Genomic DNA, 21,335 nt, shown 5'->3' on the forward strand with positions numbered 1-21,335 from the left:
TTCCAACTGAAGGCAGGTCAATTCATGTCCTAAATTGCAAAAAAGGCCATTTATTTTCAAACGACTTCTCAATAAACTGAAAAGTAAAAGAGATTTATTTAGTTTAAATCGAAATCACTTCCTGAATTGACTTTGACTACCTTTTTAATTGGAATTGACTCCCCCCCCCCAACTCTGCAACAACAAAACAAAACAACTCTAACTACATTTCCCTGGTCCATGACTCCGCCTCCTCACTGCATGACGACGTGGGGCTCTATGTGGAAAAGCAGCTCGTCGTAGCCGCACGAACCTCCAGGAGGAGGGGCCCACGCCAGCAACGCCCCCTGCAGCTCGTCGGTGGTCCTGAGTGGGCGGCCGTTCAGCTTGAGGATCACGTCACCGGCCTCTATCCCGCCCCTTTTGTAGAAAAACGAGAGGTTCTCATTGGGACGGTTCCACATTGGTACAGTGATGGCTCAACCTTGCCCTTTGATAGGCTAGTGTTGTGTCTGTGTGAAAACACCTACCTGTGTGTGTGTGTGTGTGTGTGTGTGTGTGTGTGTGTGTAGTGTGAACCTGTGTGTGTGTCTGTGTGTGTGAGTACACCTGTGTGTGTATGTAGTCTGTGTGACCTGTGTGTGTATGTGTGTATGTGTCTGTGTGAAAACACCTACTGTGTGTGTGTGTATGCGTGTGTGTATGTGTATGTGTCTGTGTGAAAACACCTACCTGTGTGTGTGTGTATGCGTGTGTGTATGTGTATGTGTATGTGTGTGTGAACACCTACCTGTGTGTGTGTGTGTGTGTGTGTGTGTGTGTGTGTGTGTGTGTGTGTGTGTGTGTGTGTGTGTGTGTGTGTGTGTGTGTGTGTGTGTGTGTGTGTGTGTGTGTGTGTGTGTGTGAACACCTACCTGTCCGCAGGGGACTCAGGTATAACCCGATGGACCAACACTCCACTGGTGACATCATCAGGGAAGTCAGGATTCTGCCTCTTCATCTCCTCCACGAGACTACAGTATAAATATACATTAATTAGATTACTCCTCTACCAGACTACAGTATAAATATACATTAATTAGATTAAAGATCTCCTCTACCAGACTACAGTATAAATATACATTAATTAGATTACTCCTCTACCAGACTACAGTATAAATATACATTAATTAGATTAAAGACCTCCTCTACCAGACTACAGTATAAATATACATTAATTAGATTAAAGACCTCCTCTACCAGACTACAGCATAAATATACATTAATTAGATTACTCCTCTACCAGACTACAGTATAAATATACATTAATTAGATTAAAGACCTCCTCTACCAGACTACAGTATAAATATACATTAATTAGATTACTCTTCTACCAGACTACAGTATAAATATACATTAATTAGATTACTCCTCTACCAGACTACAGTATAAATAAACATTAATTAGATTAAAGATCTCCTCTACCAGACTACAGTATAAATAAACATTAATTAGATTAAAGATCTCCTCTACCAGACTACAGTATAAATATACATTAATTAGATTACTCCTCTACCAGACTACAGTATAAATATACATTAATTAGATTAAAGACCTCCTCTACCAGACTACAGTATAAATATACATTAATTAGATTAAAGACCTCCTCTACCAGACTACAGTATAAATATACATTAATTAGGTAAAGACCTCCTCTACCAGACTACAGTATAAATATACATTAATTAGATTACTCCTCTACCAGACTACAGTATAAATATACATTAATTAGATTAAAGACCTCCTCTACCAGACTACAGTATAAATATACATTAATTAGATTACTCTTCTACCAGACTACAGTATAAATATACATTAATTAGATTAAAGACCTCCTCTACCAAACTACAGTATAAATATACATTAATTAGATTACTCCTCTACCAGACTACAGTATAAATATACATTAATTAGATTAAAGACCTCCTCTACCAGACTACAGTATAAATATACATTAATTAGATTACTCTTCTACCAGACCAGTATAAATATACATTAATTAGATTAAAGACCTCCTACCACTACAGTATAAATATACATTAACTAGATTACTCTTCTCAGACTACAGTATAAATATACATTAATTAGATTAAAGACCTCCTCTAGACTACAGTATAAATATACATTAATTAGATTACTCCTCTACCAGACACAGTATGTACATTAATTAGATTAAAGACCTAGTCCAGACTACAGTATAAATATACATTAATTAGAACTCCTCTACCAGACTACAGTTAAATATACATTAATTAGATTAAAGACCTCCTCTACCAGACTACAGTATAAATATACATTAATTAGATTACTCTTCTACCAGACTACAGTATAAATATACATTAATTAGATTACTCCTCTACCAGACTACAGTATAAATATACATTAATTAGATTAGTCTACCAGACTACAGTATAAATAAACATTAATTAGATTAAAGACCTCCTCTACCAGACTACAGTATTCATTATTAGATTAAAGATTTTCTAAACTAGTATAAATATACATTAATTAGATTAAAGACTCTACCAGACTACAGTATAAATATACATTAATTAGATTACTCCTCTACCAGACTACAGTATAAATATACATTAATTAGATTACTCCTCTACCAGACTACAGTATAAATAAACATTAATTAGTTTACTCCTCTACCAGACTACAGTATAAATATACATTAATTAGTTTACTCCTCTACCAGACTACAGTATAAATATACATTAATTAGATTACTCCTCTACCAGACTACAGTATAAATATACATTAATTAGATTACTCCTCTACCAGACTACAGTATAAATATACATTAATTAGATTAAAGACCTCCTCTACCAGACTACAGTATAAACAAACATTAATTAGATTAAAGACCTCCTCTACCAGACTACAGTATAAATATACATTAATTAGATTACTCCTCTACCAGACTACAGTATAAATATACATTAATTAGATTAAAGACCTCCTCTATCAGACTACAGTATAAATAAACATTAATTAGATTAAAGTACCAGACTACAGTATAAATATACATTAATTAGATTACTCCTCTACCAGACTACAGTATAAATATACATTAATTAGATTAAAGACCTCCTGTACCAGACTACAGTATAAATAGATTAAAGATTAATTAGATTAAAGACCTCCACCCTAGAGTAGTATAAATACACATTAATTAGATTAAAGACCTCCTCTACCAGACTACAGTATAAATATACATTAATTAGATTACTCCTCTACCAGACTACAGTATAAATATACATTAATTAGATTACACACACCAGACTAGAGTAAAGACTAGTAAAAAGGCACATTTATTTTACTACAGTATAAATATACATTAATTAGATTAAAGACCTCCTCTACCAGACTACAGTATAAATATACATTAATTAGATTACTCTACCAGACTACAGTATAAATATACATTAATTAGATTACTCCTCTACCAGACTACAGTATAAATAAACATTAATTAGTTTACCTCCTCTACCAGACTACAGTATAAATATACATTAATTAGATTACTCCTCTACCAGACTACAGTATAAATATACATTAATTAGATTACTACTCTACCAGACTACAGTATAAATAAACATTAATTAGTTTACTCCTCTACCAGACTACAGTATAAATATACATTAATTAGATTACTCCTCTACCAGACTACAGTATAAATATACATTAATTAGATTACTCCTCTACCAGACTACAGTATAAATATACATTAATTAGATTACTCCTCTACCAGACTACAGTATAAATAAACATTAATTAGATTAAAGACCTCCTCTACCAGACTACAGTATAAATATACATTAATTAGATTACTCCTCTACCAGACTACAGTATAAATATACATGAATTAGATTACTCCTCTACCAGACTACAGTATAAATATACATTAATTAGATTACTCCTCTACCAGACTACAGTATAAATATACATTAATTAGTCTACCAGACTACATTATAAATATACATTAATTAGATTACTGCTCTACCAGACTACAGTATAAATATACATTAATTAGATTACCCTCTACCAGACTGTATAAATAACATTAATTAGATTAAAGACCTCCTCTACCAGACTACAGTATAAATATACATTAATTAGATTAACACCAGACTACAGTATAAATATACATTAATTAGATTACTCCTCTACCAGACTACAGTATAAATATACATTAATTAGATTATCCTCTACCAGACTACAGTATAAATAAACATTAATTAGATTAAAGACCTCCTCTACCAGACTACAGTATAAATAAACATTAATTAGTTTACTCCTCTACCAGACTACAGTATAAATATACATTAATTAGATTACTCCTCTACCAGACTACAGTATAAATATACATTAATTAGATTAAAGACCTCCTCTATCAGACTACAGTATAAATATACATTAATTAGATTAAAGACCTCCTCTACCAGACTACAGTATAAATATACATTAATTAGATTAAAGACCTCCTCTACCAGACTACAGTATAAATATACATTAATTAGATTACTCCTCTACCAGACTACAGTATAAATAAACATTAATTAGATTAAAGACCTCCTCTACCAGACTACAGTATAAATATACATTAATTAGATTACTCCTCTACCAGACTACAGTATAAATAAACATTAATTAGATTACCTCTACCAGACTACAGTGTGTATACATTAATTAGATTACTGTCTACCAGACTGTATAAATATACATTAATTAGATTAAAGACCTCCTCTACCAGACTACAGTATAAATATACATTAATTAGATTAAAGACCTCCTCTACCAGACTACAGTATAAATATACATTAATTAAAGACTTCCTCTACCAGACTACAGTATAAATAAACATTAATTAGTTTAGTCCTCTACCAGACTACAGTATAAATAAACATTAATTAGATTAAAGTGTCTACCAGACTACAGTATAAATACACATTAATTAGTCCTCTACCAGACTACAGTATAAATATACATTAATTAGATTAAAGACCTCCTCTACCAGACTACAGTATAAATAAACATTAATTAGATTAAAGACCTCCTCTACCAGACTACAGTATAAATAAACATTAATTAGATTAAAGACCTCCTCTACCAGACTACAGTATAAATAAACATTAATTAGTTTACTCCTCTACCAGACTACAGTATAAATAAACATTAATTAGATTAAAGACCTCCTCTACCAGACTACAGTATAAATATACATTAATTAGATTAAAGACCTCCTCTACCAGACTACAGTATAAATATACATTAATTAGATTAAAGACCTCCTCTACCAGACTACAGTATAAATATACATTAATTAGATTACTCCTCTACCAGACTACAGTATAAATATACATTAATTAGATTACTCCTCTACCAGACTACAGTATATATATACATTAATTAGATTAAAGACCTCCTCTACCAGACTACAGTATAAATATACATTAATTAGTTTAAAGACCTCCTCTACCAGACGACATTATAAATATACATTAATTAGATTACTCCTCTACCAGACTACAGTATAAATATACATTAATTAAAGACCTCCTCTACCAGACTACAGTATAAATAAACATTAATTAGATTAAAGACCTCCTCTACCAGACTACAGTATAAATATACATTAATTAGATTAAAGACCTCCTCTACCAGACTACAGTATAAATATACATTAATTAGATTAAAGACCTCCTCTACCAGACTACAGTATAAATATACATTAATTAGATTACTCCTCTACCAGACTACAGTATAAATATACATTAATTAGATTAAAGACCTCCTCTACCAGACTACAGTATAAATATACATTAATTAGATTAAAGACCTCCTCTACCAGACTACAGTATAAATATACATTAATTAGATTAAAGACCTCCTCTACCAGACTACAGTATAAATATACATTAATTAGATTACTCCTCTACCAGACTACAGTATAAATATACATTAATTAGATTACTCCTCTACCAGACTACAGTATAAATATACATTAATTAGATTAAAGACCTCCTCTACCAGACTACAGTATAAATATACATTAATTAGATTACTCCTCGACCAGACTACAGTATAAATATACATTAATTAAAGACTTCCTCTACCAGACTACAGTATATATATACATTAATTAGATTACTCCTCTACCAGACTAAAGGGGCTGAATAATTTTGCACGCCCAATTTTTCAGTTTTTGATTTGTTAAAAAAGTTTGAAATATAATATAAATGTCGTTCCACTTCATGATTGTGTCCCACTTGTTGTTGATTCTTCACAAAAAAATACAGTTTTATATCTTTATGTTTGAAGCCTGAAATGTGGCAAAAGGTCGCAAAGTTCAAGGGGGCCGAATACTTTCGCAAGGCATTGTACATATATGGGCCTGGAGAAATGGAACCACTGTCTCATCCATAGACAGAGGTATGGATGAGAGGCACTGACCGTCTAAAGATACTGCCTCATCCATAGACAGAGCTATGGATGAGAGGCACTGACCGTCTAAAGATACTGCCTCATCCATAGACAGAGGTATGGATGAGAGGCACTGAGCATCTAAAGATACTGCATCATCCATAGACAGAGGTATGGATGAGAGGCACTGACCGTCTAAAGATACTGTCTCATCCATCATAGACAGAGGTATGGATGAGAGGCACTGACCGTCTAAAGATACTGCCTCATCCATAGACAGAGGTATGGATGAGAGGCACTGACCGTCTAAAGATACTGCCTCATCCATAGACAGAGGTATGGATGAGAGGCACTGACCGTCTAAAGATACTGCCTCATCCATAGACAGAGGTATGGATGAGAGGCACTGACCGTCTAAAGATACTGCCTCATCCATAGACAGAGGTATGGATGAGAGGCACTGACCGTCTAAAGATACTGCCTCATCCATAGACAGAGGTATGGATGAGAGGCACTGACCGTCTAAAGATACTGCCTCATCCATAGACAGAGGTATGGATGAGAGGCACTGACCGTCTAAAGATACTGCCTCATCCATAGACAGAGGTATGGATGAGAGGCACTATCTAAAGATACTGCCTCATCCATAGACAGAGGTATGGATGAGAGGCACTGACCATCTAAAGATACTGCCTCATCCATCATAGACAGAGGTATGGATGAGAGGCACTGACCATCTAAAGATACTGCCTCATCCATCATAGACAGAGGTATGGATGAGAGGCACTGACCGTCTAAAGATACTGCCTCATCCATAGACAGAGGTATGGATGAGAGGCACTGACCGTCTAAAGATACTGCCTCATCCATAGACAGAGGTATGGATGAGAGGCACTGACCGTCTAAAGATACTGCCTCATCCATAGACAGAGGTATGGATGAGAGGCACTGACCGTCTAAAGATACTGCCTCATCCATAGACAGAGGTATGGATGGATGAGTCTAAAGGCCTCATCCTGACCGTCTAAAGATACTGCCTCATCCATAGACAGAGTATGGATGAGAGGATGAGATACTGTCTCATCCATAGACAGAGGTATGGATGAGAGGCACTGACCGTCTAAAGATACTGCCTCATCCATAGACAGAGGTATGGATGAGAGGCACTGACCGTCTAAAGATACTGCCTCATCCATAGACAGAGGTATGGATGAGAGGCACTGACCGTCTAAAGATACTGCCTCATCCATAGACAGAGGTATGGATGAGAGGCACTGACCGTCTAAAGATACTGCCTCATCCATAGACAGAGGTATGGATGAGAGGCACTGAGTCTAAAGATACTGCCTCATCCATAGAATTCTGTCTAAAGATACTGCCTCATCCATAGACAGAGGTATGGATGAGAGGCACTGACCGTCTAAAGATACTGCCTCATCCATAGACAGAGGTATGGATGAGAGGCACTGACATCTAAAGATACTGCCTCATCCATAGACAGAGGTATGGATGAGAGGCACTGACCGTCTAAAGATACTGCCTCATCCATAGACAGAGGTATGGATGAGAGGCACTGACCGTCTAAAGATACTGCCTCATCCATAGACAGAGGTATGGATGAGAGGCACTGACTATCCACAGATACAAATATAGAGTGAACCTCTTTATAATCTCACATGTTTAATTTACGCTTTTTTCAGTTGACTAAAACTGTAGTTAAAAAAGAACCGCCTCCAAATGTCCAAATTAAAAGTTTAAAATTAATTCTGTCAGATTTTAATGAGGTTTTATGGTCATTTTTAGGGCCTATAGAACTATATTATTAGTAAGTTACATCAATATCACAACAGGGCAGGAAAAATAGTGTGTGTGTGTGTGTGTGTGTGCGCGTGCGTGCGTGCGCGCGTGTGTGTTTTAACCATCATGTGTGTGTGTGTGTGTGTGTGTGTGTGTGTGTGTGTGTGTGTGTGTGTGTGTGTGTGTGTGTGTGTGTGTTTTACCCATCGTGTGTGTGTGTGTGTGTGTGTGTGTGTGTGTGTGTGTGTGTGTGTGTGTGTGTGTGTGTGTGTGTGTGTGTGTGTGTGTGTGTGTGTGTGTGTTTTACCCATGTGTGTGTGTGTGTGTGTGTGTGTGTGTGTGTGTGTGTGTGTGTGTGTGTTTTGTGTGTGTGTGTGTGTGTGTGTGTGTGTGTGTGTGTGTGTGTGTGTGTGTGTGTGTGTGTGTGTGTGTGTGTGTGTGTGTGTGTGTGTGTGTGTGTGTGTGTGTGTGTGTGTGTGTGTGTGTGTGTGTGTGTGTGTGTGTGTGTGTGTGTGTGTGTGTGTGTGTGTGTGTTTTACCCATCTGTAACAGTGAGCATCTTAATGCCAATCAGACGCTTCTTCTTCACTCCTGTCGTTACTGATGAAAGAAAAACAGCACATTAGGAAATCACTATTTTCTATTTATTTTCACATCCCTGCACAGGTGTGTGTGTGTGTGTGTGTGTGTGTGTCACCTGCATCTGACTGGGGTTCTGGAATACGGTAATGACCACTCAGCATTCTGTGGTTACCTAGACAACAACACAGACACACACACATTAGACGCACACACACACACAAAACCACACACAATCCCACAGACAGACAGGCAGACACGGACCTGCACTGTGTTTGTTGTGCTGTGACTCAGTGAGAAAGCGTCTGATCCGGTCTGAAGGAATGGCGAAGGAGATTCCTGCTGTCACCTTGAGGGTATTGATACCTATCACCTCCCCGTCCTGTACACACACACACACACACACACACACACACACACACACACACACACACACACACACACACACACACACACACACACACACACACACACACACACACACACACACACACACACACACACGTAAGCTACAGAAGGGTTGAGAAAGAGCTTGAAGATACCACAGACTAGTCATTATACAGACAGCATTGGTTAGTTCAACCACCTCTAACTTCCTTCATGCTGGACAAAGAGACATAAACATGGTGCACACAGAGACATAAACATGGTGGACACAGAGACTTAAACATGGTGGACACAGAGACATAAACATAGTGGACACAGAGACATAAACATGGTGGACACAGAGACATAAACATAGTGGACACAGAGACATAAACATAGTGGACACAGAGACATAAACATGGTGGACACAGAGACATAAACATGGTGGACACAGAGACATAAACATGGTGGACACAGAGACATAAACATGGTGGACACAGAGACATAAACATGGTGGACACAGAGACATAAACATGGTGGACACAGAGACATAAACATGGTGGACACAGAGACATAAACATGGTGGACACAGAGACATAAACATGGTGGACACAGAGACATAAACATGGTGGACACAGAGACATAAACATGGTGGACACAGAGACATAAACATGGTGGACACAGAGACATAAACATGGTGGACACAGAGACATAAACATGGGGTCCACAAGTCCATCTGACTCTGGGGAAATAGATAAAGGACCTTATTTGTTAGTTCAACCACCTCTAACGTCCTCCATGGAAGTTAAAGGGCTTCAATGCCAGAATCTGAAGTATTACTTCAACCCTCATTGATCTATAGATTCAGCCCCTCATTGATCTATAGATTCAGCCCCTCATTGATCTATAGATTCAGCCCCTCATTGATCTATAGATTCAGCCCTTCATTAGATTCAGCCCCTCATTGATCTATAGATTCAGCCCCTCATTGATCTATAGATTCAGCCCCTCATTGATCTATAGATTCAGCCCCTCATTGATCTATAGATTCAGCCCCTCATTGATCTATAGATTCAGCCCCTCATTGATCTATAGATTCAGCCTCTCTATAGATTCAGCCCCTCATTGATCTATAGATTCAGCCCTTCATTAGATTCAGCCCCTCATTGATCTATAGATTCAGCCCCTTATTGATCTATAGATTCAGCCCCTCGTTGATCTATAGATTCAGCCTCTCTATAGATTCAGCCCCTCATTGATCTATAGATTCAGCCCCTCATTGATCTATAGATTCAGCCCCTCATTGATCTATAGATTCAGCCCCTCTATAGATTCAGCCCCTCATTGATCTATAGATTCAGCCCCTCATTGATCTATAGATTCAGCCCCTCATTGATCTATAGATTCAGCCCTTCATTAGATTCAGCCCCTCATTGATCTATAGATTCAGCCCCTCATTGATCTATAGATTCAGCCCCTCATTGATCTATAGATTCAGCCCTTCATTGATCTATAGATTCAGCCCCTCATTGATCTATAGATTCAGCCCTTCATTAGATTCAGCCCCTCATTGATCTATAGATTCAGCCCCTCATTGATCTATAGATTCAGCCCCTCATTGATCTATAGATTCAGCCCCTCGTTGATCTATAGATTCAGCCCCTCTATAGATTCAGCCCCTCATTGATCTATAGATTCAGCCCCTCATTGATCTATAGATTCAGCCCCTCATTGATCTATAGATTCAGCCCTTCATTAGATTCAGCCCTCATTGATCTATAGATTCAGCCCTCATTGATCTATAGATTCAGCCCCTCATTGATCTATAGATTCAGCCCTCATTGATCTATAGATTCAGCCCTTCATTGATCTATAGATTCAGCCCCTCATTGATCTATAGATTCAGCCCTTCATTAGATTCAGCCCCTCATTGATCTATAGATTCAGCCCTTCATTAGATTCAGCCCCTCATTGATCTATAGATTCAGCCCCTCATTGATCTATAGATTCAGCCCCTCATTGATCTATAGATTCAGCCCTTCATTGATCTATAGATTCAGCCCCTCATTGATCTATAGATTCAGCCCTTCATTAGATTCAGCCCCTCATTGATCTATAGATTCAGCCCTTCATTAGATTCAGCCCCTCATTGATCTATAGATTCAGCACCTCATTGATCTATAGATTCAGCCCTTCATTGATGTATAGATTCAGCCCTTCATTAGATTCAGCCCCTCATTGATCTATAGATTCAGCCCCTCATTGACCTATAGATTCAGCCCTCATTGATCTATAGATTCAGCCCTTCATTGATCTATAGATTCAGCCCTTCATTGATCTATAGATTCAGCCCCTCATTGATCTATAGATTCAGCCCCTCATTGATCTATAGATTCAGCCCCTCATTGATCTATAGATTCAGCCCCTCATTGATCTATAGATTCAGCCCCTCATTGATCTATAGATTCAGCCCCTCATTGATCTATAGATTCAGCCCCTCATTGATCTATAGATTCAGCCCCTCATTGATCTATAGATTCAGCCCTTCATTAGATTCAGCCCTCATTGATCTATAGATTCAGCCCCTCATTGATCTATAGATTCAGCCCCTCATTGATCTATAGATTCAGCCCTCATTGATCTATAGATTCAGCCCCTCATTGATCTATAGATTCAGCCCCTCATTGATCTATAGATTCAGCCCTTCATTAGATTCAGCCCCTCATTGATCTATAGATTCAGCCCTTCATTAGATTCAGCCCCTCATTGATCTATAGATTCAGCCCCTCATTGATCTATAGATTCAGCCCCTCATTGATCTATAGATTCAGCCCTTCATTAGATTCAGCCCCTCATTGATCTATAGATTCAGCCCTTCATTAGATTCAGCCCCTCATTGATCTATAGATTCAGCCCTTCATTGATCTATAGATTCAGCCCCTCATTGATCTATAGATTCAGCCCTTCATTGATCTATAGATTCAGCCCCTCATTGATCTATAGATTCAGCCCCTCATTGATCTATAGATTCAGCCCCTCATGTATCTATAGATTCAGCCCCTCATTGATCTATAGATTCAGCCCCTCATTGATCTATAGATTCAGCCCCTCATTGACCTATAGATTCAGCCCTTCATTAGATTCAGCCCCTCATTAGATTCAGCCCCTCATTGACCTATAGATTCAGCCCTTCATTAGATTCAGCCCCTCATTGATCTATAGATTCAGCCCTTCATTGATCTATAGATTCAGCCCCTCATTAGATTCAGCCCCTCATTGATCTATAGATTCAGCCCTTCATTAGATTCAGCCCCTCATTGATCTATAGATTCAGCCCCTCATTAGATTCAGCCCCTCATTGATCTATAGATTCAGCCCCTCATTGATCTATAGATTCAGCCCCTCATTGATCTATAGATTCAGCCCTTCATTGATCTATAGATTCAGCCCTTCATTGATCTATAGATTCAGCCCCTCATTGATCTATAGATTCAGCCCCTCATTGATCTATAGATTCAGCCCTTCATTGATCTATAGATTCAGCCCTTCATTGATCTATAGATTCAGCCCTTCATTGATCTATAGATTCAGCCCCTAATTGATCCATAGATTCAGCCCTTCATTGACCTATATATTCAGCCCCTCATTGATCTATAGATTCAGCCCTTCATTAGATTCAGCCCTCATTGATCTATAGATTCAGCCCTTCATTGATCTATAGATTCAGCCCTCATTGATCTATAGATTCAGCCCTCATTGATCTATAGATTCAGCCCCTCATTGATCTATAGATTCAGCCCTCATTGACCTATAGATTCAGCCCTTCATTAGATTCAGCCCCTCATTAGATTCAGCCCCTCATTGACCTATAGATTCAGCCCTTCATTAGATTCAGCCCCTCATTGACCTATAGATTCAGCCCCTCATTAGATTCAGCCCCTCATTGATCTATAGATTCAGCCCTTCATTAGATTCAGCCCCTCATTGATCTATAGATTCAGCCCTTCATTGATCTATAGATTCAGCCCTCATTAGATTCAGCCCTCATTGATCTATAGATTCAGCCCCATTCATTGATTCTATAGATTCAGCCCTTCATTGATCTATAGATTCAGCCCTCATTGATCTATAGATTCAGCCCCTCATTGATCTATAGATTCAGCCCCTCATTGATCTATAGATTCAGCCCCTCATTGATCTATAGATTCAGCCCCTCATTGATCTATAGATTCAGCCCCTCATTGATCTATAGATTCAGCCCCTCATTGACCTATAGATTCAGCCCTTCATTAGATTCAGCCCCTCATTAGATTCAGCCCTCATTGACCTATAGATTCAGCCCTTCATTAGATTCAGCCCTCATTGACCTATAGATTCAGCCTCATTCATCTATAGATTCAGCCCCTCATTGATCTATAGATTCAGCCCTCATTGAGATTCAGCCCTCATTGATCTATAGATTCAGCCCTTCATTGATCTATAGATTCAGCCCATCTATAGATTCAGCCCTCATTGATCTATAGATTCAGCCCTCATTGATCTATAGATTCAGCCCTCATTAGATTCAGCCCCTCATTGACCTATAGATTCAGCCCTTCATTAGATTCAGCCCTCATTGATCTATAGATTCAGCCCTTCATTGATCTATAGATTCAGCCCCTCATTAGATTCAGCCCTCATTGATCATTGATTCTATAGATTCAGCCCTTCATTAGATTCAGCCCTATTAGATTCAGCCCCTCATTGACCTTAGATTCAGCCCTCATTAGATTCAGCCCCTCATTGATCTATAGATTCAGCCCCTCATTAGATTCAGCCCTCATTAGATTCCCTCATTGATCTATAGATTCAGCCCTCATTAGATTCAGCCCCTCATTGATCTATAGATTCAGCCCCTCATTGACCTATAGATTCAGCCCTTCATTGATCTATAGATTCAGCCCCTCATTGATCAGCCCCTATTAGATTCAGCCCTTCATTGATCTATAGATTCAGCCCTTCATTGATCTATAGATTCAGCCCCTCATTAGATTCAGCCCTTCATTGATCTATAGATTCAGCCCTTCATTGATCTATAGATTCAGCCCCTCATTAGATTCAGCCCTTCATTGATCTATAGATTCAGCCCCTCATTGGATTCAGCCCCTCATTGACCTATAGATTCAGCCCCTCATTGATCTATAGATTCAGCCCTTCATTGATCTATAGATTCAGCCCCTCATTAGATTCAGCCCCTCATTGACCTATAGATTCAGCCCCTCATTGATCTATAGATTCAGCCCCTCATTGATCTATAGATTCAGCCCCTCATTGATCTATAGATTCAGCCCCTCATTGATCTATAGATTCAGCCACTCATTAGATTCAGCCCCTCATTGATCTATAGATTCAGCCCTTCATTAGATTCAGCCCTTCATTGATCTATAGATTCAGCCCCTCATTGATCTATAGATTCAGCCCCTCATTGATCTATAGATTCAGCCCTTCATTGATCTATAGATTCAGCCACTCATTAGATTCAGCCCCTCATTGATCTATAGATTCAGCCCTTCATTGATCTATAGATTCAGCCCCTCATTGATCTATAGATTCAGCCCCTCATTGATCTATAGATTCAGCCCCTCATTGATCTATAGATTCAGCCCTTCATTGACCTATAGATTCAGCCCCTCATTGATCTATAGATTCAGCCCCTCATTAGATTCAGCCCTTCATTGATCTATAGATTCAGCCCCTCATTGATCTATAGATTCAGCCCTTCATTAGATTCAGCCCTTCATTGATCTATAGATTCAGCCCCTCATTGATCTATAGATTCATCCCTTCATTAGATTCAGCCCCTCATTGATCTATAGATTCAGCCCCTCATTGATCTATAGATTCAGCCCCTCATTGATCTATAGATTCAGCCACTCATTAGATTCAGCCCCTCATTGATCTATAGATTCAGCCCTTCATTAGATTCAGCCCCTCATTGACCTATAGATTCAGCCCCTCATTGATCTATAGATTCAGCCCCTCATTGATCTATAGATTCAGCCCTTCATTGATCTATAGATTCAGCCACTCATTAGATTCAGCCCCTCATTGATCTATAGATTCAGCTCCTCATTGACCTATAGATTCAGCCCCTCATTAGATTCAGCCCTTCATTGATCTATAGATTCAGCCCCTCATTGATCTATAGATTCAGCCCCTCATTGATCTATAGATTCAGCCCCTCATTGATCTATAGATTCAGCCCCTCATTGATCTATAGATTCAGCCCCTCATTGATCTATAGATTCAGCCCTTCATTAGATTCAGCCCCTCATTGATCTATAGATTCAGCCCTTCATTAGATTCAGCCCCTCATTGATCTATAGATTCAGCCCCTCATTGACCTATAGATTCAGCCCTTCATTGATCTATAGATTCAGCCCTTCATTAGATTCAGCCCCTCATTGATCTATAGATTCAGCCCCTCATTGATCTATAGATTCAGCCCCTCATTGATCTATAGATTCAGCCCTTTATTGATCTATAGATTCAGCCCCTCATTAGATTCAACCCTTTATTGATCTATAGATTCAGCCCTTCATTGATCTATAGATTCAGCCCCTCATTAGATTCAGCCCTTCATTGATCTATAGATTCAGCCCTTCATTGATCTATAGATTCAGCCCTTCATTGATCTATAGATTCAGCCCTTCATTGATCTATAGATTCAGCCCTTCATTGATCTATAGATTCAGCCCTTCATTGATCTATAGATTCAGCCCCTCATTGGATTCAGCCCCTCATTGATCTATAGATTCAGCCCTTCATTAGATGCAGCCCCTCATTGATCTATAGATTCAGCCCCTCATTGATCTATAGATTCAGCCCTTCATTGATCTATAGATTCAGCCCTTCATTGATCTATAGATTCAGCCCTTCATTGATCTATAGATTCAGCCCTTCATTGATCTATAGATTCAGCCCCTCATTGATCTATAGATTCAGCCCTTCATTGATCTATAGATTCAGCCCTTCATTGATCTATAGATTCAGCCCCTCATTGATCTATAGATTCAGCCCTTCATTGATCTATAGATTCAGCCCTTCATTAGATTCAGCCCCTCATTGATCTATAGATTCAGCCCCTCATTGATCTATAGATTCAGGTGGTAATAACATGACACTCACCAAGTTAACCAGAGGTCCTCCTGAGTTACCATACTGCTCATCAAGAAGAGATGAAACACACAGAGAGAGAGAGAGGGGGAGAGGAGAGAGAGAGTGAGAGAGTGAGGGAGTGAGAGAGAACATGGTTATGATTGGAATCTGATCATGGCTTTATAAAGAAATTATTTATTTATTATGTGTTCTTACATTGATGATAGCGTCAGTCTGAATGTAGTCTATGTCTGAGTCTCTGATGCCCAGCTCCTTCCCATCTCTCTGGGCCGTGCTCACTACACACACACACACACACACACACACACACACACACACACACACACACACACACACACACACACACACACACACACACACACACACACACACACACACACACACACACACACACCTCTCACACCTCTCTATCAACAATACCACGTGTTCATTTGACATTTCATGTAACTTCTTGAATTGACTGAAGCCGTAGCAACTCACCAATCCCCGTGGTAACGGTATTCTGGAGGGCGAAGGGGCTGCCGATGGCAACCACAAACTCCCCTGGTCTCAGATCAGATGACCGACCCAGAGACAGAACAGGAAGCTTCTTCTACACTCATACACGAGAGAGAGAGAGAGAAGAGAGAGAGAGAGAGAGAGAGAGAGAGAGAGAGAGAGAGAGAGAGAGAGAGAGAAGAGAAGAAAGGAGAGAGAGAGAGAGAAGAGAATAAGAGAATGAAAGGCATTGCTCATGAAAGGGAAAGTATTTCAGAGAGGTGTGAGAACACACATCATACCTCCATCTCTCACACACTCACTCTCTCTCTTTCTCCCTCTCTCTCTAACCCTGTCTCTCTCGCTCTCTCTCACCCTCACCCTCTCTCACTCTCTCTTCAACCCAGAGAGAGGTTATGTACACAAGAAGTATTGCTTGTTTTGGAGAAGATTCTGTCAGAGCTTGTGCAAAGAGACTGAGGGTAGTTCCTAGAGACATCAGGTCTATCTTTGGGTTGATGGGTACTGTAGTTCCTAGAGACATCAGGTCTATCTCTGGGTTGATGGGTACTGTAGTTCCTAGAGGCATCAGGTCTCTAGGTTGATGAGTACTGTAGTTCCTAGAGATAGCAGGTCTCTATCTCTGGGTTGATGGGTACTGTAGTTCCTAGAAACATCAGGTCTCTATCTCTGGGTTGATGGGTACTGTAGTTCCTAGAGACATCAGGTCTCCATCTCTGGGTTGATGGGTACTGTAGTTCCTAGAGACATCAGGTCTCCATCTCTGGGTTGATGGGTACTGTAGTTCCTAGAAACATCAGGTCTCTATCTCTGGGTTGATGGGTACTGTAGTTCCTAGAAACATCAGGTCTCTATCTCTGGGTTGATGGGTACTGTAGTTCCTAGAGACATCAGGTCTCCATCTCTGGGTTGATGGGTACTGTAGTTCTAGAGGCATCAGGTCTCTAGTAGACTAGAGATCAGGTCTCTATCTCTGGGTTGATGGGTACTGTAGTTCCTAGAAACATCAGGTCTCTCTCTGGGTTGATGGGTACTGTAGTTCCTAGAGACATCAGGTCTCTATCTCTGGGTTGATGGGTACTGTAGTTCCTAGAAACATCAGGTCTCTATCTCTGGGTTGATGGGTACTGTAGTTCCTAGAGACATCAGGTCTCCATCTCTGGGTTGATGGGTACTGTAGTTCCTAGAGACATCAGGTCTCCATCTCTGGGTTGATGGGTACTGTAGTTCCTAGAAACATCAGGTCTCTATCTCTGGGTTGATGGGTACTGTAGTTCCTAGAGACATCAGGTCTCCATCTCTGGGTTGATGGGTACTGTAGTTCCTAGAGACATCAGGTCTCCATCTCTGGGTTGATGGGTACTGTAGTTCCTAGAGACATCAGGTCTCCATCTCTGGGTTGATGGGTACTGTAGTTCCTAGAGACATCAGGTCTCTATCTCTGGGTTGATGGGTACTGTAGTTCTTATACCTCCTTATAGTAATACCAAGAGAGACATCAGGTCTCTATCTCTGGGTTGATGGGTACTGTTCTTATACCTCCTTATAGTTCCTAGAGACATCAGGTCTCTATCTCTGGGTTGATGGGTACTGTAGTTCTTATACCTCCTTATAGTAATACCAAGCAGAGAGGCATCAGGTCTCTATCTCTGGGTTGATGGGTACTGTAGTTCTTATACCTCCTTATAGTAATACCAAGCAGAGAGGCATCAGGTCTCTATCTCTGGGTTGATGGGTACTGTAGTTCTTATACCTCCTTATAGTAATACCAAGCAGAGAGGCATCAGGTCTCTATCTCTGGGTTGATGGGTACTGTAGTTCTTATACCTCCTTATAGTAATACCAAGCAGAGAGGCATCATTCCCATGTTGACCATCAAGCCACGTTAACATTGGCAGTTTGAAGTGACTCAAAGCCATTTTTTTCGCTCATCCGGTTAGTAGCTTTTTTTGTTCCTGGATTCTGAAATCCGATCCCTGGCGATGTGACTCGTGTCTGAACGGTCAAATCTGATCCCTGGCGATGTGACTCGTGTCTGAACGGTCAAATCCGATCCCTGGCGATGTGACTCGTGTCTGAACGGTCAAATCCGATCCCTGACGATGTGACTCGTGTCTGAACGGTCAAATCCGATCCCTGGCGATGTGACTTGTGTCTGAACGGTCAAATCTGATCCCTGGTGATGTGACTCGTGTCTGAACGGTCAAATCCGATCCCTGACGATGTGACTCGTGTCTGAACGGTCAAATCCGATCCCTGGCGATGTGACTAGTGTCTGAACAGTCAAATCCGATCCCTGGCCATGTGACTCGTGTCTGAACGGTCAAATCCGATCCCTGCCGATGTGACTAGTGTCTGAACGGTCAAATCTGATCCCTGCCGATGTGACTAGTGTCTGAACAGTCAAATCCGATCCCTGGCGATGTGACTCGTGTCTGAACGGTCAAATCCGATCCCTGGCGATGTGACTAGTGTCTGAACGGTCAAATCCGATCCCTGCCGATGTGACTCGTGTCTGAACGGTCAAATCTGATCCCTGCCGATGTGACTCGTGTCTGAACGGTCAAATCCGATCCCTGACGATGTGACTTGTGTCTGAACGGTCAAATCCGATCCCTGCCGATGTGACTCGTGTCTGAACGGTCAAATCCGATCCCTGGCGATGTGACTTGTGTCTGAACGGTCAAATCCGATCCCTGGCGATGTGACTCGTGACTGAACGGTCAAATCCGATCCCTGACGATGTGACTGCGTGTCTGAGCGGTCAAATCTGATCCCTAACTAGCTGATGTGACTCGTGTCTGAACGGTCAAATCCGATCCCTGGCCATGTGACTTGTGTCTGAACGGTCAAACTAGTTGATCCCTGTAGCTAATGTGACTCGTGTCTGAACGGTCAAATCCGATCCCTGACCATGTGACTTGTGTCTGAATGTGATTTATTTACCCTCAAGTGGTTTTCGTAGACTGTTATTCGTTATTTGGCACATCTTGTTGCTTTGCAGTTTGACAAGAACATGTGGTAGCTAACTAGTTGACTGCTGTAGCTAACTAGCTGACTGCTGTAGCTAACTAGCTGACTGCTGTAGCTAACTAGTTGACTGCTGTAGCTAACTAGCTGACTGCTGTAGCTAACTAGCTGACTCCTGTAGCTAACTAGCTGACTGCTGTAGCTAACTAGCTGACTCCTGTAGCTAACTAGCTGACTCCTGTAGCTAACTAGTTGACTGCTGTAGCTAACTAGCTGACTCCTGTAGCTAACTAGTTGACTGCTGTAGCTAACTAGCTTGCTAACTGTTTACAAAACAACTTAGTGAATGTGCTAGAAAGTTAAACAGTTAGCTAGTTGACTGCTGTAGCTAACTAGTTGACTGCTGTAGCTAACTAGCTTGTTAACTGTTTACAAAACAACTTAGTGAATGTGCTAGAAAGTTAAACAGTTAGCTAGTTGAATGCTGTAGCTAACTAGCTTGTTAACTGTTTACAAAACAACTTAGTGAATGTGCTAGAAAGTTAAACAGTTAGCTAGTTGACTGCTGTAGCTAACTAGCTTGCTAACTGTTTACAAAACAACTTAGTGAATGTGCTAGAAAGTTAAACAGTTAGCTAGTTGACTGCTGTAGCTAACTAGCTTGCTAACTGTTTACAAAACAACTTAGTGAATGTGCTAGAAAGTTAAACAGTTAGCTAGTTGACTGCTGTAGCTAACTAGTTGACTGCTGTAGCTAACTAGCTTGCTAACTGTTTACAAAACAACTTAGGGAATGTGCTAGAAAGTTAAACATTTAGCTAGTTGACTGCTGTGGCTAACTAGTTGACTGCTACTATGTCGTTACTATGACAACCAGCGTAGCCATGTCAGCAAATGACCACTGTCTGAGCACACACAAATCCGATTCGGTCATTTTGTAACTTGCTGTTCGGACAGTCAGTTTTCCAAAATGGATTTAAAAACCAAACTGTGGTGTGAAAGTCATTGGGACACTGAGATGTATGCATGTCAGCTGATTGTTGGTGATATCAAGACTTCCTGTCTACTTCCTCCTTATCTCTCCCTTTATCTCACCCACTCTCTCTCTCTCTCTCACCCTCTCTCCCTTTATCTCAGCCTCTCTCTCTCTCTCTGTCTCTCTCTCACCCTCTCTCTCTCTCTGTCTCTCTCTCACCCTCTCTCTCTCTGTCTCTCACCCTCTCTCTCTCTCTCTCTGTCTCTCTCTCACCCTCTCTCTCTCTCTGTCTCTCTCTCACCCTCTCTCTCTCTGTCTCTCACCCTCTCTCTGTCTCTCACCCTCTCTCTCTCTCTCTGTCTCTCACCCTCTCTCTCTCTCTCTCTGTCTCTCACCCTCTCTCTCTCTCTCTGTCTCTCACCCTCTCTCTCTCTCTCTCTCTCTCACCCTCTCTCTCTCACTCTCTCTCTCTCACCCTCTCTCTCTCACCCTCTCTCTCTCTCTCTGTCTCTCACCCTCTCTCTCTATCTGGCCACCTAACCTG

At 40.2% G+C, this 21,335-nt stretch overlaps 1 protein-coding gene across 1 annotated transcript in view; it reads right to left on the bottom strand.

Annotated features, from left to right (window-relative positions):
* Positions 1-233: 233 nt before the first annotated feature.
* Positions 234-21,335, bottom strand: part of LOC124018733 (serine protease HTRA3-like) — a 25,006-nt gene continuing 3,904 nt past the window's right edge. The window contains exons 3-10 of the mRNA XM_046334088.1: positions 16,828-16,939; positions 16,543-16,625; positions 16,357-16,389; positions 9,088-9,205; positions 8,942-8,998; positions 8,784-8,844; positions 894-992; positions 234-399 (exon numbers count right to left, since the gene is read on the bottom strand). Coding sequence (XP_046190044.1) covers positions 234-399; positions 894-992; positions 8,784-8,844; positions 8,942-8,998; positions 9,088-9,205; positions 16,357-16,389; positions 16,543-16,625; positions 16,828-16,939 — 729 coding nt within the window. The remainder of the gene's footprint in view (positions 400-893; positions 993-8,783; positions 8,845-8,941; positions 8,999-9,087; positions 9,206-16,356; positions 16,390-16,542; positions 16,626-16,827; positions 16,940-21,335) is intronic.

This window comes from Oncorhynchus gorbuscha, unplaced genomic scaffold, assembly GCF_021184085.1.
Source record: "Oncorhynchus gorbuscha isolate QuinsamMale2020 ecotype Even-year unplaced genomic scaffold, OgorEven_v1.0 Un_scaffold_573, whole genome shotgun sequence".
Classification (NCBI taxonomy): domain Eukaryota; kingdom Metazoa; phylum Chordata; class Actinopteri; order Salmoniformes; family Salmonidae; genus Oncorhynchus; species Oncorhynchus gorbuscha.